Source organism: Sardina pilchardus, chromosome 15, assembly GCF_963854185.1.
Source record: "Sardina pilchardus chromosome 15, fSarPil1.1, whole genome shotgun sequence".
In the NCBI taxonomy this organism is placed as follows: Eukaryota; Metazoa; Chordata; class Actinopteri; order Clupeiformes; family Clupeidae; genus Sardina; species Sardina pilchardus.
In genome coordinates this window covers 11,620,041-11,638,727 of record NC_085008.1, presented here as the reverse complement: position 1 = coordinate 11,638,727, position 18,687 = coordinate 11,620,041, and the positions used below count along the sequence as shown (strand labels likewise).

Below are 18,687 nucleotides of genomic sequence, written 5' to 3'. Positions count from 1 at the left end.
TTTGGGCACACAAAAGTGTGCGGTGTGCAGTTCACACATTTCATAACATAATGTGCAATTCAAACATGACCTTGCAAAGAGATCCTGTTCTGCAGGATGGTGACAGAGTGCCAGTGTGCATTTTCTCTCACCTCAGATAGTATTCCATAACATAGTGATAGACTCAGCTTATTCTTGGAGAGACTAAGGTCACCGTTAACAGCTTTTCTCCCACAGTGCAACTCTGCAGATGTGTCACAAACCAGTGTCTCACCTTTTTCTTCTCCTTGACATCATACAAGGCCAAACTTGCAAATATTGGTTCGATTTCAATCTCAAACCTCGAAAGAAAAGAAAGAAACAGCACGTGTCAGCACAAAGCATCTTGCAGGCGGCAAGCGAAACAGAGTAAAAAGCTTCTAAAACGACCTCCACTCACTTCAAGGACAAGCACTTCACCAACAGTCTCTGACCAAAGTGCTCTTTGGGGACCTCGGGCACACAGTGGCGTTCTATTGGCTCCTCCTGTGAGACAAGCAAAGGCATGAAGCAGCGCTGAAACAGAGCAGACCAATTAGCACAGCATACGCCTGTATGAGTTAATGAGGGAGGGATGTTTTTTTTTTTTTACCACATGTCAGTATCCTGGGTGTTCCCATGCTGCCTTGCGCACAATTTGATTCACACTGCCTAGGCAGCCTGGAAACTACCGCCCTAATTTTTGCCTCAGATAGGGGACCAATCACAGAACAGGGGGGAAAGCAAGACGATGATGAGCTATGCGCAGACGCATTTGATTGACATCTCTGGCGCCAAATAAACGGATCTGGGCTTTTTTTTTCAAATACGAGAAAATGAAGGTTTGGTTCCCAGACGCTAGCCAGGCTAACAGGTCAATTTTGTAGTTAAGGACGTTCATAAAATTATACATAAAATATAATAAGAAAAAAAAGTCCAAAGCATATTCTCCCATGGAAACAGGTCAAGCTATTTCCTGTAATCCAACACTAACGCTGCTGATGTTATATTTCTAAGTTAGTAAACAAAGACCACGTCCTCAGTTTATTTGTGTATTATGTGTACCTCGTCCAGGGCCGGATGCAGGGCGAAAAGCTCGCGGTGCCTATTGGACTTCCGCTGGTCCTCATTGTGGCGGTCAATTTCTTCATTTGGGGCGCGGTCTAGCAGATGAGGCAGGAGGGCATCGGGCTGGGAATTCTTCAGGTCGAAGATGCTACAGGCCCAGCTGCCCCGAGGCGTGTCATCAATGGACATGGACCTCCGCTTCAAGTCATCCTAAAGTGAGAGACATTCAGACGTAAACGTCCACAGTCATACAGACCATTCACCAAACGGACAACTACACTAGAGCAAAGGCAATAACACAGTTAGCACTTTGAGATCATTAACTTGATGTAAAGTGCATTATAAATACAATTAATTATTATTATTATTATTAACATGAATTATATCAAAAAGGAACTTAAAGTTCTATTTTGTGGTTAAGCTAAGCAGCTTGCAGCAGCACATGTAAGGTTGCTGTGAGGTTGTTGGGGCAGGTGTTACCTGATCATCCTGATAGCTGCTGCTATCTGGCAGTTCATCTGACTCAAACACCTGTTTGGGAAGTCCCCTCTGCCGCTCCTTTTGCTTGTCCAGGGTGTTGGGGTTGAACCCAGTGCCCAGCTTATGGTACCTGACCACAACACAAACCCATCACTTCCTGATCCAAAGCATTTCAAGTTATGCAACATGCTGTAGATCTTTACTAAGGGAGACAGGACCTTAGTACCTTTTGCACTACCACCTTGACACACACCTCATACTGGATCACAGTACCAATCCTCAGTACATTCATGTACATCTCTATCTTTGGTATATTTCACTGTTCTTTTTAGTCATATTGATTTGCTTTTTTATCATCCTGTTTACATTTTAGTGTATGTTGTGTGTGGTGTCTTAAGCTGCTGGGACCGTGCATTTCCCCTTGGGGATCAATAAAGTATCTATCTATCTATCTATCTATCTATCTATCTATCTATAGTAGCCACAAGCGCTATTTGCTTCAGGATTGTGATTACACTGGCTCTGCAGACTCTCTCAAAAATCCCTCCATAGTGCAGAAAATTCCACCATCATCTAGAACACGTCATATCACTGTGGCTCAGAAACTCGGATTCCACACGGGATCTCTGAAATAACATCTGCATACGCACTCACGGTCGTAACATTGCAGTTTATGGCAAAACTACAAACATCAATATCAACACACCAAGCATGGCACTGGAGCCCTAGCCTCGCTAGCCATCCACGTACTTCCGGCCAAGGATTGCCTCCACTACGAGTCTGGCCGCGCTCCTCTGTGGAGCATTCTGCTCGGTAGAATTGTAACAGAACGCCCCCCCTCTAGAAAGCAGCCAATAAACGAAGGGACGGGTTGGTGGGGGCGAAAGGGGGAGGGCGCTCGTGACGATGACGTTAAACGCCTGCGCTATGTTGTTATGAGTAACTATCGCCGATTGGGTGAGAGCTGTCCAATCAATTCAAACCAGAACTGGGCGTTACTTCCCGCTTCCTGCAAGCGCTTCAGAGCAAAGAAATTCCAGACCATAATACGAAATGAAATGGTAGTATTATGGGATGGTTAGGACCAGGCTACTGGAGCCCAGGACTGAGGCTCAAACATCCTTGGTCATGCCCTTCATTTGTCTGAGATTACAGAAATGTCATGGATATAAATAGCCGCCAGCCAACTGATCATAAGGGCTCATATTAACTTTCTAATCTAAAGCAATGTGCTCAAGCAAAGAAACACACATCAGTGACTGTGTGCATTAGCCCTGAATCAGATAAATATAAATTGAAAGCGGCTTGAATATGCATGAAAGCCTACATATCCAACAGTCCTATGAAAGCGGCACACTAGCACTAGATGTTACATGTGTATCAAAAGCAAGAAACTACAATCTAACTCTCAACTCACCCATTATATCATAAAACTCTGTTACATGGTGTGTGTTAAAAGGAAGGAAATGGTTAAATACAGAGACACACTGAGACACAGATGGAAATGAAGGGCTTAATGGAAATGATAGCTTTATGTGGCAATGTTCTGCCTTCATGCACACTTGTGGCGTTCTTACTTGCGGTTGACGACAGCCCACTCCTCTGTGTAGGACCGAGTACAATCTCTGACGTGAGCATCATTGTCACTGGAGAGAGGAGAACATACAGAGGAAAAAAATCAGCATAGTCATAAGGCAAAAGTCTTTTTCCCCTCCCCTTATTAACGATTCGTTCAGTAACTCTTGCTAATGTTTACATAGCAATTTCTCAATTAAATGGACTAACTGGTAGAATCCGCCTGAGCAGCACAACGTAATCATATAAATACTGTAAAAAAGAAAGTAAGGCAACTGAAGACCCTTCTCTCTCACATACACAGGACTGGCAGAGTTTAAGTGGGTTAGCCATCTGATTTCATTTGCTGTAATCAATAGTAGCAATGAGTTTAGCATCAGCATGAGGAGAGGCTTCCAGCAGAGTGTAATTGGGTTAGGCCGTCAGTAATCAGGCCTATAGGCAATAATGATAGCTTGTGTCTACTACTCCCACCCAAACATGGGGGTTTCCCCACAACAAACAGAATGGACAGATTGAACTTGGACAGTCACAAAGCATACACGCATGTGCATGCGTAAAGTACATGAGCACACACACACTCACTCTCTCTCTCTCACACACACACACACACACACAGAGACACACAGACACACAGACACACAGACACACAGACACACAGACACACAGACACACAGACACACGCACCCCTCCTCTGGCAGCGGCTGGCCCGCTGTGCGGCACTCGCGAGGCGTGTAGATCACTTCGATGTCATCAGGGGGGAACTCGATGAGGTCCCTCAGTGGCCCCGACTCAACAATAGGGGGATGTGTGATGAGGTACTCTTCAAAGTCCACCGGTTCCACTGTCTCTGTGAGAGGAACCTGTGGAGGGGAACAGACAAGAACGTAGATACAGCGAGAGAATAAGAGAAGGAGAGAGAGAAAGATAAAGAGGAAAACAGAAACAAATAGAAAGAGAGAAAAAGTGAGAGAGGGCAAGAAAGCCACACAGGGACAGAGACAGATAGAGAGACGGGCAGGATTTGATGCCATACTGTAAAACTAAAGCGCATAGCTGTTCTTATATTAATCAGTACAACTTCTTTACACCACTCATTAAGCAAGCAAAAATGCTGAGCACCGTGAAAAATGTAAAAAATGAATATCTTCTAAGTGCAAAAGAGACTGTCAAAACTACAACAGTGGTGCTTAATTATTCAAGACATTTTACTTCCAAGTTGGAATTTGGTTCGTGCGGATCTCTGTGCTTAGTCATACAAGTTGCTCTCTCAAAAGCTAGATAAAAAAAGGACCACAGAACTCCTGATAACAGTACAAGTTGAAGGAAGGGGTTTTCTGAAATGGAAGCGCAACGACAACTTCACAAACCAGTTCTTCAAGTTCAAACTGTAGACTACTGACTACTGTAGACTGATTATGACACTGTTACAGTAATTAAGGACAGAGCTTCTTTAGGACCCTATATCCAAGGCTTCTAGCATAAGGATCAATCAACACATGCTGCTACTAGAAAATATGCGGAGGAATAGCACTACAGCAGAGGTTTGGGTGATGATGACCAAGGCTGCTTTATCAACAATAAATGACCCATAGAACTGAGGTGTGCAGATTGGCTTCCTCTTTCTCTCTGATGTAAACATTTACTCTAGGATAAAACATATGATCGCGTGCCATTTATTGTCATATTGCCATATGGAAATACTCTGCCATTATAAGAGACATCTGAACTGCATATTTTTTAAGACTGGCTGGCAGAATTATATAATGGCTGTTTTTTCACCATCTGCTTCACGGCTTGTGAGCGGATGCACTGCATTCCAGTCTGTTTCAAATCGGCGGGCTGGACACTCACAGTGTTGCTGGCGGCGTTGGCACCCACGTTGAGGTTCTTGAGGAGCTGAGGAGAGCCTCCATATTGACCTGCGATCTGTTTGCGTACCTCAGCAGCCACCGTCCTGAGGAGCATGGTAAGAGCAGGTGGAGCAAGAGGAGGAGGAGAGGGTCAGGATGACAGTGAGAGGCAGAAAAGGGAGACAGGAGAGAGAGAGAGAGAGAGAGAGAGAGAGAGAGAGAGAGAGGGATTATGGAGAGAGTGGAGAAGAAAGTGAACATTGTTAATGGTCAAGCATCAATACACACGGACAATCATCCTGTCATCACACACCTTGTGCACTTATATAGGATTGTACCATTTCCAAGCAACAGCCACTGAGACATGTGTCGTGTCACCTAGGCCCCACCCATGGAGCACCGAACGCATGCGTGAATTCGCGCCCACTTCGCTGCTTTTGCGTCAGCACAAATCAGCCAGATGTGAGATGTCCTCTCAACGAGAGACACCTGCCTTGACAACTATGCTTAGGTCGATAAAGGAAGTAACGTAACAGAAACCATATAGTACACTGTTGTCCCGCTAACCACTATTGAATCAAGTGCGCCAGTTTGAATGGAAGAGAAGGAATGTGCGCAACTGTTGAAGAGTGTGTGTGATTAGGCCTATTTGAACAAATAGCTCCAAAGACTGAATTGAACGCTTGGTGATGAGGAGCGTGTGAGACTGAAAGTTGTGAAGACTGGATGAATGACGCTATAAAATTCTTATCCAATAAACGACAGAATGAATGACTGAACACAATGTTATGCTATGAAAGTGCTGACTAATACAACATACCAGAAGTATTACGTTAGATATGGGGTTTTGGGGAATAATGGGTGAAAATCAAAATGTGTGAAAATACCATAAAACGACTTACGTGCCTTCAATAAAGACATGCTTCTTTTTAGCCTACCCGATTAATAAACCACGACAATGTAACCAAATGCAATGAAATACTTATCATTCTGAATGTAACATACTCCGTATGAACATAGCCTACGATGTTTGCCTGTAATCAAATGTAAACTGTTTGTATGTTAAAACCAGTAAATGCCGATATTGAACGCATCTTTCTCAATTAGAATGTTCTCGTCAACACTGAATGTATGTAAAACTCCGCTCTGTAACCCGGAGATGTGTGCCTTTGACTGTCTAGAATGTTCTGAAGTAAGTTTAGTTTCCATTAAGTTCTGTGAAGAGGGCACCGCCCCAGGAATGTGTAAGGGAGGACCATGGGGTCACGGAAAAATCAGGACTATAAGAAGCAGGTCACCCAAAGTCCGAGGCTGCTTCTTCTTCTTTCCTCGTCTTACGTGTTGTGTTACTCTGTAGCTCCTGATAGTTATTATGTGAACTCCGTACGTCGTCGCGAAACCAAGTATGCGGGACTTAGTGCTCCAGTGAACATCGGAACTCCGCATCATCCACCTGCTTCTCGTGGCCTTACACCCGGACAAGGGAGATCACGGAACGAGAATTCATTTTGTCTCTTTGCTTTTTTCGACACGATTGGATTAATTTCTTTCGTTTTTCCTTTTTCAACACAAAATGGAATTACTACGTCTATTGGATTAATTTCTTTTGTTTTTCCTTCTCACCACAAAATGGAATTATCTTTTTCCTACATATTGTAACCAACAAGCTGTATTGTGCCGCATTTTTGCTGTATTTAAAAATGCTGAATTATAAAACTATTTTAATCCAACGTCCGATTCTTTCAGCTTGTATTCTGTTTTGGGACGAGGCTACCACTTCCCAAACAGGATGGTAAAGATAACGTCTTTCTTCTGTGATTCTTTTCTATTCTTTCTGAGTCTTAGTTTAAGCCTTGAAACTAAGCACCTCTTATAAATGACCTGAGTTTCAGCTGTTTACTGAGACCGAATGTTTTACGCGTGAGTTAACTGTCAGGGCCTTGATGTTCCCCTGCCTTCTTATGTACTAAAACGCCTGGTTATTCTCCTGGAAGACTTGAGCACCTTCCTCTAGACAGTCCGGGGTTTATCTGTATACATAGAAGTCTTAGGTCATTGACATCACAGAGGTCGGCGCGTAACCTAACCTGACAGTAGGTGCCTGGTATTATAGTTCAGCTATAAGATTCGATTGTGGTGGCCAGGTGTATGTGCCGCCAGCTGAGTGCTTATCGTACAGGCCATCCTTTCAACTCCAGGTAACAACACATGGTGTCAGAAGTGGGATGTAAACGGACTAATAAGGAGCATTATTAGAGGATTGAGTAGAAGCGATTTTTTCTGAGACTCATGCTAATAATTGCATTGGAGACGGTCGTCCTAGTTTGTGCATGCTGTGAGAAACAGAATAGTCCTCTTCCCCACGGGTTAACGTTGTTATTCCTCGACAAACACTACAGAAAGTTTGTGTACCGAGTCCGCTATTGGGAGCGGGTCTCAGTAAGCCGGCATACTGGGAGAGTAGCAGGTGTAGCGTCAGAAAGAAGCTGCACTGGTTGCGTTGATCAGATAAGAGGCTGCACTTGTTGCGTGTGGTGATAAGGCAGAAGGCCATAAAAGCGCCAGAGGACGGGTTACCCTAGACAAGTGGTACATGAAACTTAAAATAGATATCTAAACAAATATCTTAAGTTTTTGGAGAAGATCTATACCCACATCCCCGCCACTTCGTGCTTTGTCGGCGAGTTTATAGTCGGAAAGCTGTGCGTAAAGGCGGATGTCAGCGCATTCCAGCTTGAACTTTAACGATGGCAGACTAAGTTGTTTTCTTCGGTCCTACTGTGATAGAGACAATTCTTGGAGCAGGAGGTACAAGTAGCTAAACAATATCAGACGGCATATGTGGTTTAGCAAGACCCATCGTCAAAAGTGGACGTTTAACAGGTGCCCGGTGCCACAGGAGCATTGCGTTGTGCTGGCGCTTTGTGTTACGGCGCTTTGTGTTACGTTGGTTGTGGCAGAGAAATCTCCTGTTTCGGCCTAATTTTATGTGGTTCTCTATCAGTAGACGAGAATTTTCCTACTAAAGGAACACGTAAAAGAATACACGGGTTTAATATATAATCCCTCGGTAAAAGTATGTAACAAGTGTCTGATGTATTACACTTTTCTTGTGAATCATACTTCATACTTCGTGCCCTGTGTTTGCGGTAACGATGCATAGAACGCACCAGGTATGCTACTGGATTACTTGCATTACTTGCTACAATATTAGCCATGCCATTGGCTCTTCAACCTTTTAAACTTTTAATCATTTGCGGTTAAACCACCAGTTCTCTAACTCCATGGCCGTCTGAGTCTCCCTAGTTGCGGTTGAGCTGTGGGGGGTCGCGCCCCTCCAGTAAGCACCGAGATTCAGATAGGCTGAAGACATCACTGATATACATTGCGAGAGCATAGTGCTTACAACTTACCATTCGGTTCCTAATCATGCATTTAGTGAATGAGTTCTTAGTTGCGTGCAATAGTAAGGCAGTAGGATACATAAATGGATCAAAAGTGATTGAAAGTCTAGTGAGTTACATAAAACTTTTGTGCTTCGGTGATGCATTGTGGTGGTAACGCTTCGTGGGTGTCTGGCCAATACCCATGTTGTTTCGCTGCTATAATGGGTTATCGTCGTTACTAAAGTAAGCAAAATCACTTAAACTCCCGACTGCCTTGTCCTTAAGACAACATTAAAGAGTTTTCGTACCTTAAACTAAAGTTTCTAAAAACTCATTTCAGTGGTTTACCAACGCGTAGAAGGGTGAATGTCATTTCTGCATTCCCTACATCCGTTTACCAGCTCAGGTAGCGAATCTGTAGTCCGACAGAATGAGACATGAAACTGGGTAATCAAAGAACGTGCGCGCAATAGATGAAAGTGCTTTAGTGTTGGTCTCGTAGCCTAATTAGATATAGTATGATTTTGAATGGTTTATAGATCATCTAAATTATCCTGACTCCGTCGTGTTTCAATACGTAACTTGTAACAGTTCCTGCAGAGGGATAGCCCACTCCGTAGGTTTGGGGATCCATGGCTGCGTGAAGATGCAGTATTTGATTTGCCATATAGTGATCGGGATGAAAAGTTGTCCATAATGCTTCGGTGTTGCCTTATGCGGTAAACAACCTCGTTTACATATCCTCCCATTTGTTTTAAAAGTTATTAGAAATGTAGTATTGTGACTCTGGCTACTTAACAGGATGTAGGACACGGCCGCAGCTATCATGCAAAGTGGATAGACTCTCGGAGATTACGATCTGTCACACCCGTCTGTGACACAAGCTGAAGAAGCAAGGACGATGAGAGACAGTTCAACATAGCGAGTAAAATACTTTTGAAAACAAAACAAAAATAAAAAGACTGTGTTTTGAACCTCGTGCGTCGCATAGACGGAGAGAGACGACTGTTAATTAAACCAGAGGAAAGTGTAAGTGCCAAGTTAATAGCCTGTTTCAATGTAATACTGTGGTCAGTGAAGGGAGAAAAAGGCTTCGGTTACGTATAGCCTACGTAAACTATTGAAGGTACGAATCCAATGTTTCGTTTGCAACTAATCCACCAAGATGCGTCTTTGATTTCATTCATGTATGGTAACCTTTCTAGCTGAAAGTTTGCAGAAGGGATAAATTGATAGTTACGTACAGTTGCCACTAGACATAGGCCTACTAGATTATGTTTGCCGGATCATCGGGCTTTAGTTTTCATTTTTTGGACATTAAGCAAACATTAGATTGAAATGATTCTTATGTGGAAAGCACAATGTTTATTGGGTTTTGGAGTAGGCTAGATAAGGAGATGTTTGCGAACCGTACCCACTGCTCATTGTGGGCGCAGGGGTTCCGCTCTAGACAGTCTTCGCAACAAATCTTTAGAATATTAGTTTACATAGAACGGTAATCTTTATAGTCGACATGTTTCACATCAGCCCATGACTCTATTGTGCTATGAAGCAAAGGTGCGGGAAGATGCGTTGATGTTGTGTATTCTTTTTACTAATCGTGATTTTGTCCAACATAACCATAGTCTGAAAATTGTATTCGGAGTTTGTGAGTAGCCTACTTGGACCACTGTTTTAGGGAACGGCGCCACTTCTTGGGAGTTTGACATTCCGACGATGTGCCAGGTGCAACCAAAAAGGCCATTAATTGTGAACTGACATGGGAAGCTTCTCGAACTCACGATCCCAAGGTGTTCTGTTTTTTGTCGCCTGTCTAATCAGGACAGAGTCGGATTTATGACCCTTGGTGGGGGTAGCGGACTTTCCAACATTTTTGGAGTTTCCAACGTTTTGGAATTTCCCAACATCTGTGTGTAGTGGAATTTCCCAACATTTTCCTGACAGTTCGGCTATCTCTGGGACATATATTTTCTGTAGGTTAAGTTCTGTTTCGGGCAGAGGACGATGCTTTAGCCAGATTCACCGTTGTTACTTGGGTAAATATTACATTTTGGAAGTCTATAGCCTTCACTACAAGGACTTGTCCTTTGATACATGTCTGAGTGTTTTTCCTTGAGGGAACCGACGATCCTGATAGTGATTTCCAGACGTTTACCATCACATTAGTTTTGTGAGGCAGAGTTCGAATGAATCCCCCAAAGTCCAGTAGCTGATCTTCTCAAAAGGTTGAATTTGAATTCCTTATCAAGTAAAAAGATCGGCTAATTGTGCTGTTAAGTGCGCATTAGGATATCACACCTCGTTCTCATTAGATGGTTTCCCTAACATAGGCTTTTTGGAGTTTGTAGATAGAAGTTCATCGTTGAGTAGGCATATGTGTTGTAACAACGTACAAAGTTAATTGGAGGTTGCAAATGTGAATGGTAACTGTTTAGATATTTGGGGCTTTACTTCTCAAGTCTATTTCATCGGTCCGTAGTAAATCTTGCGCAGGATCCTCGTTAGTAGGTTGCTTCAGTCAATAGGTACAATCTCAGAGGAGCGTTGGCCATTTCAAACATTGTTGGTAAACTAGTTAGCTTGCATGTATTGGATATTGTAACATTGCTTTACAAATCATTTTGGACTTATAGTGACTTAATTGGGTAATTATCCTCTGAATGACCATGATTGGTAAAAACGTCAGCGATGCATATTGGGGTTACTTTACAACCATCTCGGCAGCCCTCTAGAGGCTTGGGTAGAGGAGCCTTGGAAGCAGTGATGCGTGACGGAAACCAACTCTGTGGAGTTGTGAGGATCTGATCAGATAATGGTTCTCAGTCAGTAGACCATGGACTTGTAGAATATCCTTTTCAAGTTTCATACTATTACCCTTATTGTAGAAATAAGTGACGTCAAATGGTTCGATGGAAAACTTTTGGGCAAGGTAAAAACGAAATTGTACAATGTCGGAGTTGGAATAGGCTCTGCTAATAGTCTTCCGTGAACCGTCCTGTTGAGACTATCATTTTATGCGATTTGATACAATTCAAAGACCGCTGGGCTAGACTAATGCAAACTTTGACATGTAGGCCTCCTATAGGTTTTAATAGTTCCATATTACTCGGTAACATAATGCATATAACTTTCGATGAAGAACAGGTTACGTGATACTTTGGAGAAGTCCGGTAAGGTTAGGGCATTGTGCTGTTATGATATTGATGCGCAAGATGAGCCTATGTAGTTATCGATAACTTTATGCAGAGGAACGAAATTTCATGTGGAGAATGTCACACTTGGGCAATTGGCAGTTCAATACTAATGTTGTTACAGTTCAATGTGAGATGGGGACTGTTGTTATGTTTTTCTGCCCATAGCCTATGACGTTTTATCTCGAAAGTCCCGATAACCTCGTCCCTTCTGGAATTGGTTCGTGCTGAATGGTATTGCATTGAGAGATTTTTGTCCGCACCTATAGGCGCGCCCGCAAGTTGACATGTTATCTATTGCGCGTAAAGTAGACAATAATAGGATAATCATAGTGACGTTGTCAAGAAAACAGTTGTATGTGTCCAAATAAGCAAGTTATTGAAGATTTGAGCTACAGCGTGTGATTAAGAAACAACTCTTTTTTGTGAGATTCCTGATTCTGTAAGAATCCTGTGACATGACTCGGTATAGCGGACAGTGTGGCAGAAATGGACTATGATATCATTGGTTCAACTTACAGACTTTCTCAGTTTTTACGTGCGCGTTCAGAAACAGAAACTTAACATGAAGATAAACTTATCGATTGTGTATTAATTGGACACAGTTTGTGTGTTGCTCGGTTTTCCTTAGTAGTTGTTAACGTTACAAAAGTCATATGGATGTAGTTGAATTTACAGGTTTTTTCTAAGTTACCACACCGCAGTGTGAAGAGGGAAATCAGTTACGCATATTTGCGCTGGAAGAAGTGAAATTGGTTTTCTGGATTTTCAATGCGCGAGGCTCTCAGAAACGTAGAGTAAACTTAAACGTAAGTTACTCCGTACAGAATCATCTTAGCTACCTCAAACTTGTGGATGCATATTCGGTGACAGACATAGGAATGGTCTAATAGGTTTTTTGGATTTCAGCTGTAGTAATAATGTTAAAGTGCTTTCTACGAGAGACAACATATATTTCCATTGCAAAGTTCTCAATACGGGATAGTGTGAAGACACCCACACAGCTGGATGTTTCCCAGTGGGAGATAACGTTAATGGTTTATTGTTAGAGGGGTGATAGGATGCCTGCATATGCTAACCAAAATCAATCAGTCCATTCCTAGACTCATTTAGGGAATGTTCTATTTAGGGGAATTTGTATTTTACATTTTTCTTGGATATTTTTAAACCCAGTAAACTCAAAGACATTATGTAGAAGTGAACGCAAACAGACATGATGGTCCTGCAGATGACCCCGACGCAGAGTGGGTAAGTAGAACTGGTAGGGGAGGAGCCTCCCATGTAGGTACGATGTAGGTACGAAGTAAGACAGTTAGATGTCTTTAGACCTTTCATGACAAAGCATCTCTCTCAACCATCTCTTATTATAGTCCTGAAAGCTCACGAAGTGCTGAGCAACAGTGAGGACTCACTTCTATGGGCAAGCAGTTCCGTAATTGGGTCTATACGTAAGTTTTTGTTCATTATACTTAGTTAAGGTAAATATTGTGCCACAGTATTTAACTTTCCCAACGTTATTGAAGGCCTTATAGATGTGGTAGGCCAGAATATATCAAATCTCTGAATTTTTGGACAGTTGAATAATGACAATGTCCCCAGTGTTAAATGATAAAGAAAGATGTATTCAAAACCCTTTGTCCAATAGGGAACCAGTCATTATCAAGATAGTTCTAACCATGTTAAAGTTATGTTGTCGACATTTTTTGTGATATTATTTGCCGCAACGTAGAACGACCCTGTGCGTAAAAGCTCTGGGTCTCTGCCCATGTTGCGCTTGGACTTCACTTTTCGGATGAACTCTTAACTCTGGAGGCATAGGCCTTTTCCAACTTCTGCTTATTCCGTGAGTAGTACGATTGACAAATATGATAACTTCTCAGTTAGTATGCATGGTTTTAACACTTTGCCACTTATGACCTTAATCCGCATGCCATTGCGAAAACGAACCATTGCTTATACCTTGTGCTATGTTGCTGTGCCAGTCCACACATAGGTGAGTATCGTAGGATCATTTATGCTACTGATTTTGCATGGTCATTTCTTGATGGACTATTAGCTAACTTTAAATACAACGACATCTTTCCTCTACTAATTATGTTGTGTCTTTGGGAAGACTGAAATATAACAATAGGTTTGGTTTCCCATCTGACTGGATGGGCTACCACCTCGACTAACTTTGTTGGACTAATATTGTGTGATCTTAACACTCCTGATATGTAGCTTCACCTTTTCTGATGGCCTGTTTGGAAATGTACTTGTTTATGGCCCTGCATGTTATTCCTCCCTATACATTATGTAATGTTGCATGTATTCTGTGATACACGCAGAGCGGGAGAGGAAGTTTGAATGTTGCGCGGGATGATTTGAATCGTTCCCTTTTCTGCATCCACCAACATGTTAACCTATAGAGTCTTAATAGCATCCTGCACATAGTCGTGTGGTCACTCCGCATAGTCAAGTATCACACAAATCTTTGAAAAAGCCTCACATGTATGGCAATGGGGCGCTGGATAAATCTTTGTTAATTTCTTAATGTAGTCCAAACCGAATGGAGGAGAACAGCCTCAAATGTGGCTCAAGCTCCACCTCAACAAATCACGGAATATCAAGCCATATCGGATTGGGTTCTGTTGAAGCTCACCTTGGCCCCAAGCTCGAGTGCGGCGACGCGAGAGGTGACCGAAAGACGGTAGTATTGTTAATTTTGCTCCAGGCTAAAATTATACCCTTTCGTGTGGAACATATCTCTCCGCTAGGCTTGAGTGGTGGGTAAGGGACTACTACACAACCCTCGGATCCCATGGCTTTAGATAGTGTGTATCCTGATAGTATGTTTGCTTTGATAAACACGTTCGTTTTATGCTTGTGGACTCTGTCCCCATATCGACAAATCTCAATTATTTAGCCTACAGTTATCCAGTGACCCATGTCGTTTTGATGTGTTTTCATAATTTTCAAACTTGAGCCTTTTGGGCTTCTTTACAATACATTTTGACTTGAATCCCCTTTGCGTCCTTTGCTCCAAGTAGGGGGTGTCGTGTCACCTAGGCCCCACCCATGGAGCACCGAACGCATGCGTGAATTCGCGCCCACTTCGCTGCTTTTGCGTCAGCACAAATCAGCCAGATGTGAGATGTCCTCTCAACGAGAGACACCTGCCTTGACAACTATGCTTAGGTCGATAAAGGAAGTAACGTAACAGAAACCATATAGTACACTGTTGTCCCGCTAACCACTATTGAATCAAGTGCGCCAGTTTGAATGGAAGAGAAGGAATGTGCGCAACTGTTGAAGAGTGTGTGTGATTAGGCCTATTTGAACAAATAGCTCCAAAGACTGAATTGAACGCTTGGTGATGAGGAGCGTGTGAGACTGAAAGTTGTGAAGACTGGATGAATGACGCTATAAAATTCTTATCCAATAAACGACAGAATGAATGACTGAACACAATGTTATGCTATGAAAGTGCTGACTAATACAACATACCAGAAGTATTACGTTAGATATGGGGTTTTGGGGAATAATGGGTGAAAATCAAAATGTGTGAAAATACCATAAAACGACTTACGTGCCTTCAATAAAGACATGCTTCTTTTTAGCCTACCCGATTAATAAACCACGACAATGTAACCAAATGCAATGAAATACTTATCATTCTGAATGTAACATACTCCGTATGAACATAGCCTACGATGTTTGCCTGTAATCAAATGTAAACTGTTTGTATGTTAAAACCAGTAAATGCCGATATTGAACGCATCTTTCTCAATTAGAATGTTCTCGTCAACACTGAATGTATGTAAAACTCCGCTCTGTAACCCGGAGATGTGTGCCTTTGACTGTCTAGAATGTTCTGAAGTAAGTTTAGTTTCCATTAAGTTCTGTGAAGAGGGCACCGCCCCAGGAATGTGTAAGGGAGGACCATGGGGTCACGGAAAAATCAGGACTATAAGAAGCAGGTCACCCAAAGTCCGAGGCTGCTTCTTCTTCTTTCCTCGTCTTACGTGTTGTGTTACTCTGTAGCTCCTGATAGTTATTATGTGAACTCCGTACGTCGTCGCGAAACCAAGTATGCGGGACTTAGTGCTCCAGTGAACATCGGAACTCCGCATCATCCACCTGCTTCTCGTGGCCTTACACCCGGACAAGGGAGATCACGGAACGAGAATTCATTTTGTCTCTTTGCTTTTTTCGACACGATTGGATTAATTTCTTTCGTTTTTCCTTTTTCAACACAAAATGGAATTACTACGTCTATTGGATTAATTTCTTTTGTTTTTCCTTCTCACCACAAAATGGAATTATCTTTTTCCTACATATTGTAACCAACAAGCTGTATTGTGCCGCATTTTTGCTGTATTTAAAAATGCTGAATTATAAAACTATTTTAATCCAACGTCCGATTCTTTCAGCTTGTATTCTGTTTTGGGACGAGGCTACCACTTCCCAAACAGGATGGTAAAGATAACGTCTTTCTTCTGTGATTCTTTTCTATTCTTTCTGAGTCTTAGTTTAAGCCTTGAAACTAAGCACCTCTTATAAATGACCTGAGTTTCAGCTGTTTACTGAGACCGAATGTTTTACGCGTGAGTTAACTGTCAGGGCCTTGATGTTCCCCTGCCTTCTTATGTACTAAAACGCCTGGTTATTCTCCTGGAAGACTTGAGCACCTTCCTCTAGACAGTCCGGGGTTTATCTGTATACATAGAAGTCTTAGGTCATTGACATCACAGAGGTCGGCGCGTAACCTAACCTGACAGTAGGTGCCTGGTATTATAGTTCAGCTATAAGATTCGATTGTGGTGGCCAGGTGTATGTGCCGCCAGCTGAGTGCTTATCGTACAGGCCATCCTTTCAACTCCAGGTAACAACACACATGTCAAATTAATATATACAAATACATACATACATAGCATAAATCCACAAATGATGGCCTAGATTCTGATTATAACCGGGCCTCAGTCGATTCGGACAAATAAAGGCCGATTCCCAAATACAAGCCGGAGGGGCTATCGGTTCACGAGCACTAGAAGACATTGTTTCGATTGAACTCAGTGACATAATAGAGCTCCTCTTAATATTTCATATGGTTGGTTGGTTTAATACTGTTGCCAATGAAAAGTCGTTGTCCTACACCATAGGTTTCTACAACACGTCGCTGCCAAGGTGCCAGTCGCTTGCCGGCCCCTTCTGAGCTTGCCTTCAGGCAGTAGGCCTACTACACTTAAACACAATTGCTCCCGCAAGACATTCTAGCTACCAATTTAATCAGAAGTAAATCAGTAAATCATGCATAATTAAAAAAAACTAATTGAGGTGGGAAAAACTGCTTGTATGACAACCGCCCCCCAAAAATAGGTCTATAACAATGAGATTACAGTATTTCTTTGCTGGGCAAAGATTTATTTGATGTCAAACTGGGCCTACAACACCAGATCTAGAGTCTCTATTCACAAAGTCACAAGTCACAAAGCAGGTCAACAGGCCTAAACTAAAAATATGTGATCTATAAAACATGTTTGTAATTTGCACAGCTCTATTTTATAGGCTGTAACACTACCTTGAGGTTATCAGTTTTGACCTTGGTGGTAAGGATCTATTGTTTCCATGGCTTCCAAATATACGTACACACACAGGTCTAATTCTACAAAGCAAGAGAGAACACAGATCTGGAAATATATCTTAGGAGCTTAAGTGTACCAGCTGCTACACAATACATACCATAGAACGTCAATCTGTCATTAGAACAGCCACCTATTTTGTATATCATTTTCTTAACATTAGCCTACATAAGCAAGACAGTACAGGCTACAGTGTCATCTCTTTTACTGGCATGCACAGGGGTCTACAACTGCTCTTCTGCAGTCTTATACACAGCTAGCATACACAGAGTTTTTGCAGTGGGAAGAGACCATAACGAGTTACACAACGTCACTACCTACTGCTCCCTGAACTCTGAAATAGAATGACATCAGGTTGAAAACAACAACTCCCACCTGAGAGAATTGAATCATTGACACCACATGGTGCAAAAGAGTAGCTCGGACCACTTCACTGAATTAACAACACACAACACACACTACTCCTCACAGACTGAGAAAAACACAAACGCTAAACCACAAAAAAAGCTAAAGCAGCCACATCCCTCCTGATTCCTCGCACAGTCTTTATTTAACTTCAGCCACTCCTGCGGCAAAGGACGAACTGATTAGCGTGCCGTGCTCAGACATCTTGTTTATCAGGGCCACTGGTCACCCCCGTCCAGCTCTGCGGAGTATTTTTGGCACGGGCCAGAGGCACAGCGCTGCACTCTTCAAGAAGTCTTCGCAGTCAGTCTCCAAGGCCACCAGACAGGCAAGCATGACAAGAGGGGAGATTTTAGAATGGATCTGTCTATCTGTTTCCCCTCAAAGAGAATCTTGTCTTCTGACCATCGCAGCAGCCAGTCAGAGAGGGAAACATCAGCCTAAAGTGTTTTGTTCAGGATGCTCAAAGACAGACCGTGTTTAAGAGCTTGCTGCTAAGCATGTGATGGGCCAGCTATTTAAAAGTGTTCCACAGATTCCATAAAAGTGTTAGGCCGGGTGAGTGCACTTAGTCCTTCATGATGTGTGTGTGCGCCAAAATACTGTGTAGGTCTATTTCAATAAAAACCCATTCTTCTTTCTCTCAAACCACTTAGGGCCATTTAAGCTCCCCAACAGAAACTCTTGCTCACAGGCAAACACACACACACAGAGACATATACATGCAGTGTGCCGAAAGGCTCCGACGCCACACACAAAACCCACACACACTCTGTGGGAACCAAAGATAACTCCAATCCTCCTGGGGTGGTGCTTCTGTCATCTGGCATGGAGGACTCAGCAAAGCCTGGGTGGAGTGCAGTAGTGATATCCCCACATCGTACTGATTATCTCAGAAAAGACTTCCAAAAGCAGCCAGCGTTGCCTGATTATCCTCAACACCCACCAGGGGAAATCACGCAGAGAGTCCAATGGAAAGTTAAATAAGGTCTGGATGAAAAGCAAGCTGGCTTCAGTATCACAACCTAACTAAATACTTCAGAAACAGGGGTTGGGAGAAATGTCATGTGTTCCCTTTAAATGCATCTAGGCCTTGCTTTCTAAACCTCTG

General features: G+C 42.6%; 1 protein-coding gene across 1 annotated transcript in view; it reads right to left on the bottom strand.

Annotated features, from left to right (window-relative positions):
* dock7 (dedicator of cytokinesis 7) overlaps positions 1–18,687 on the bottom strand; it is a 63,386-nt gene that overhangs the window by 43,693 nt on the left and 1,006 nt on the right. The window contains exons 2-8 of the mRNA XM_062555656.1: positions 4,975–5,077; positions 3,808–3,983; positions 3,123–3,191; positions 1,546–1,675; positions 1,063–1,275; positions 419–504; positions 254–320 (exon numbers count right to left, since the gene is read on the bottom strand). Coding sequence (XP_062411640.1) covers positions 254–320; positions 419–504; positions 1,063–1,275; positions 1,546–1,675; positions 3,123–3,191; positions 3,808–3,983; positions 4,975–5,077 — 844 coding nt within the window. The remainder of the gene's footprint in view (positions 1–253; positions 321–418; positions 505–1,062; positions 1,276–1,545; positions 1,676–3,122; positions 3,192–3,807; positions 3,984–4,974; positions 5,078–18,687) is intronic.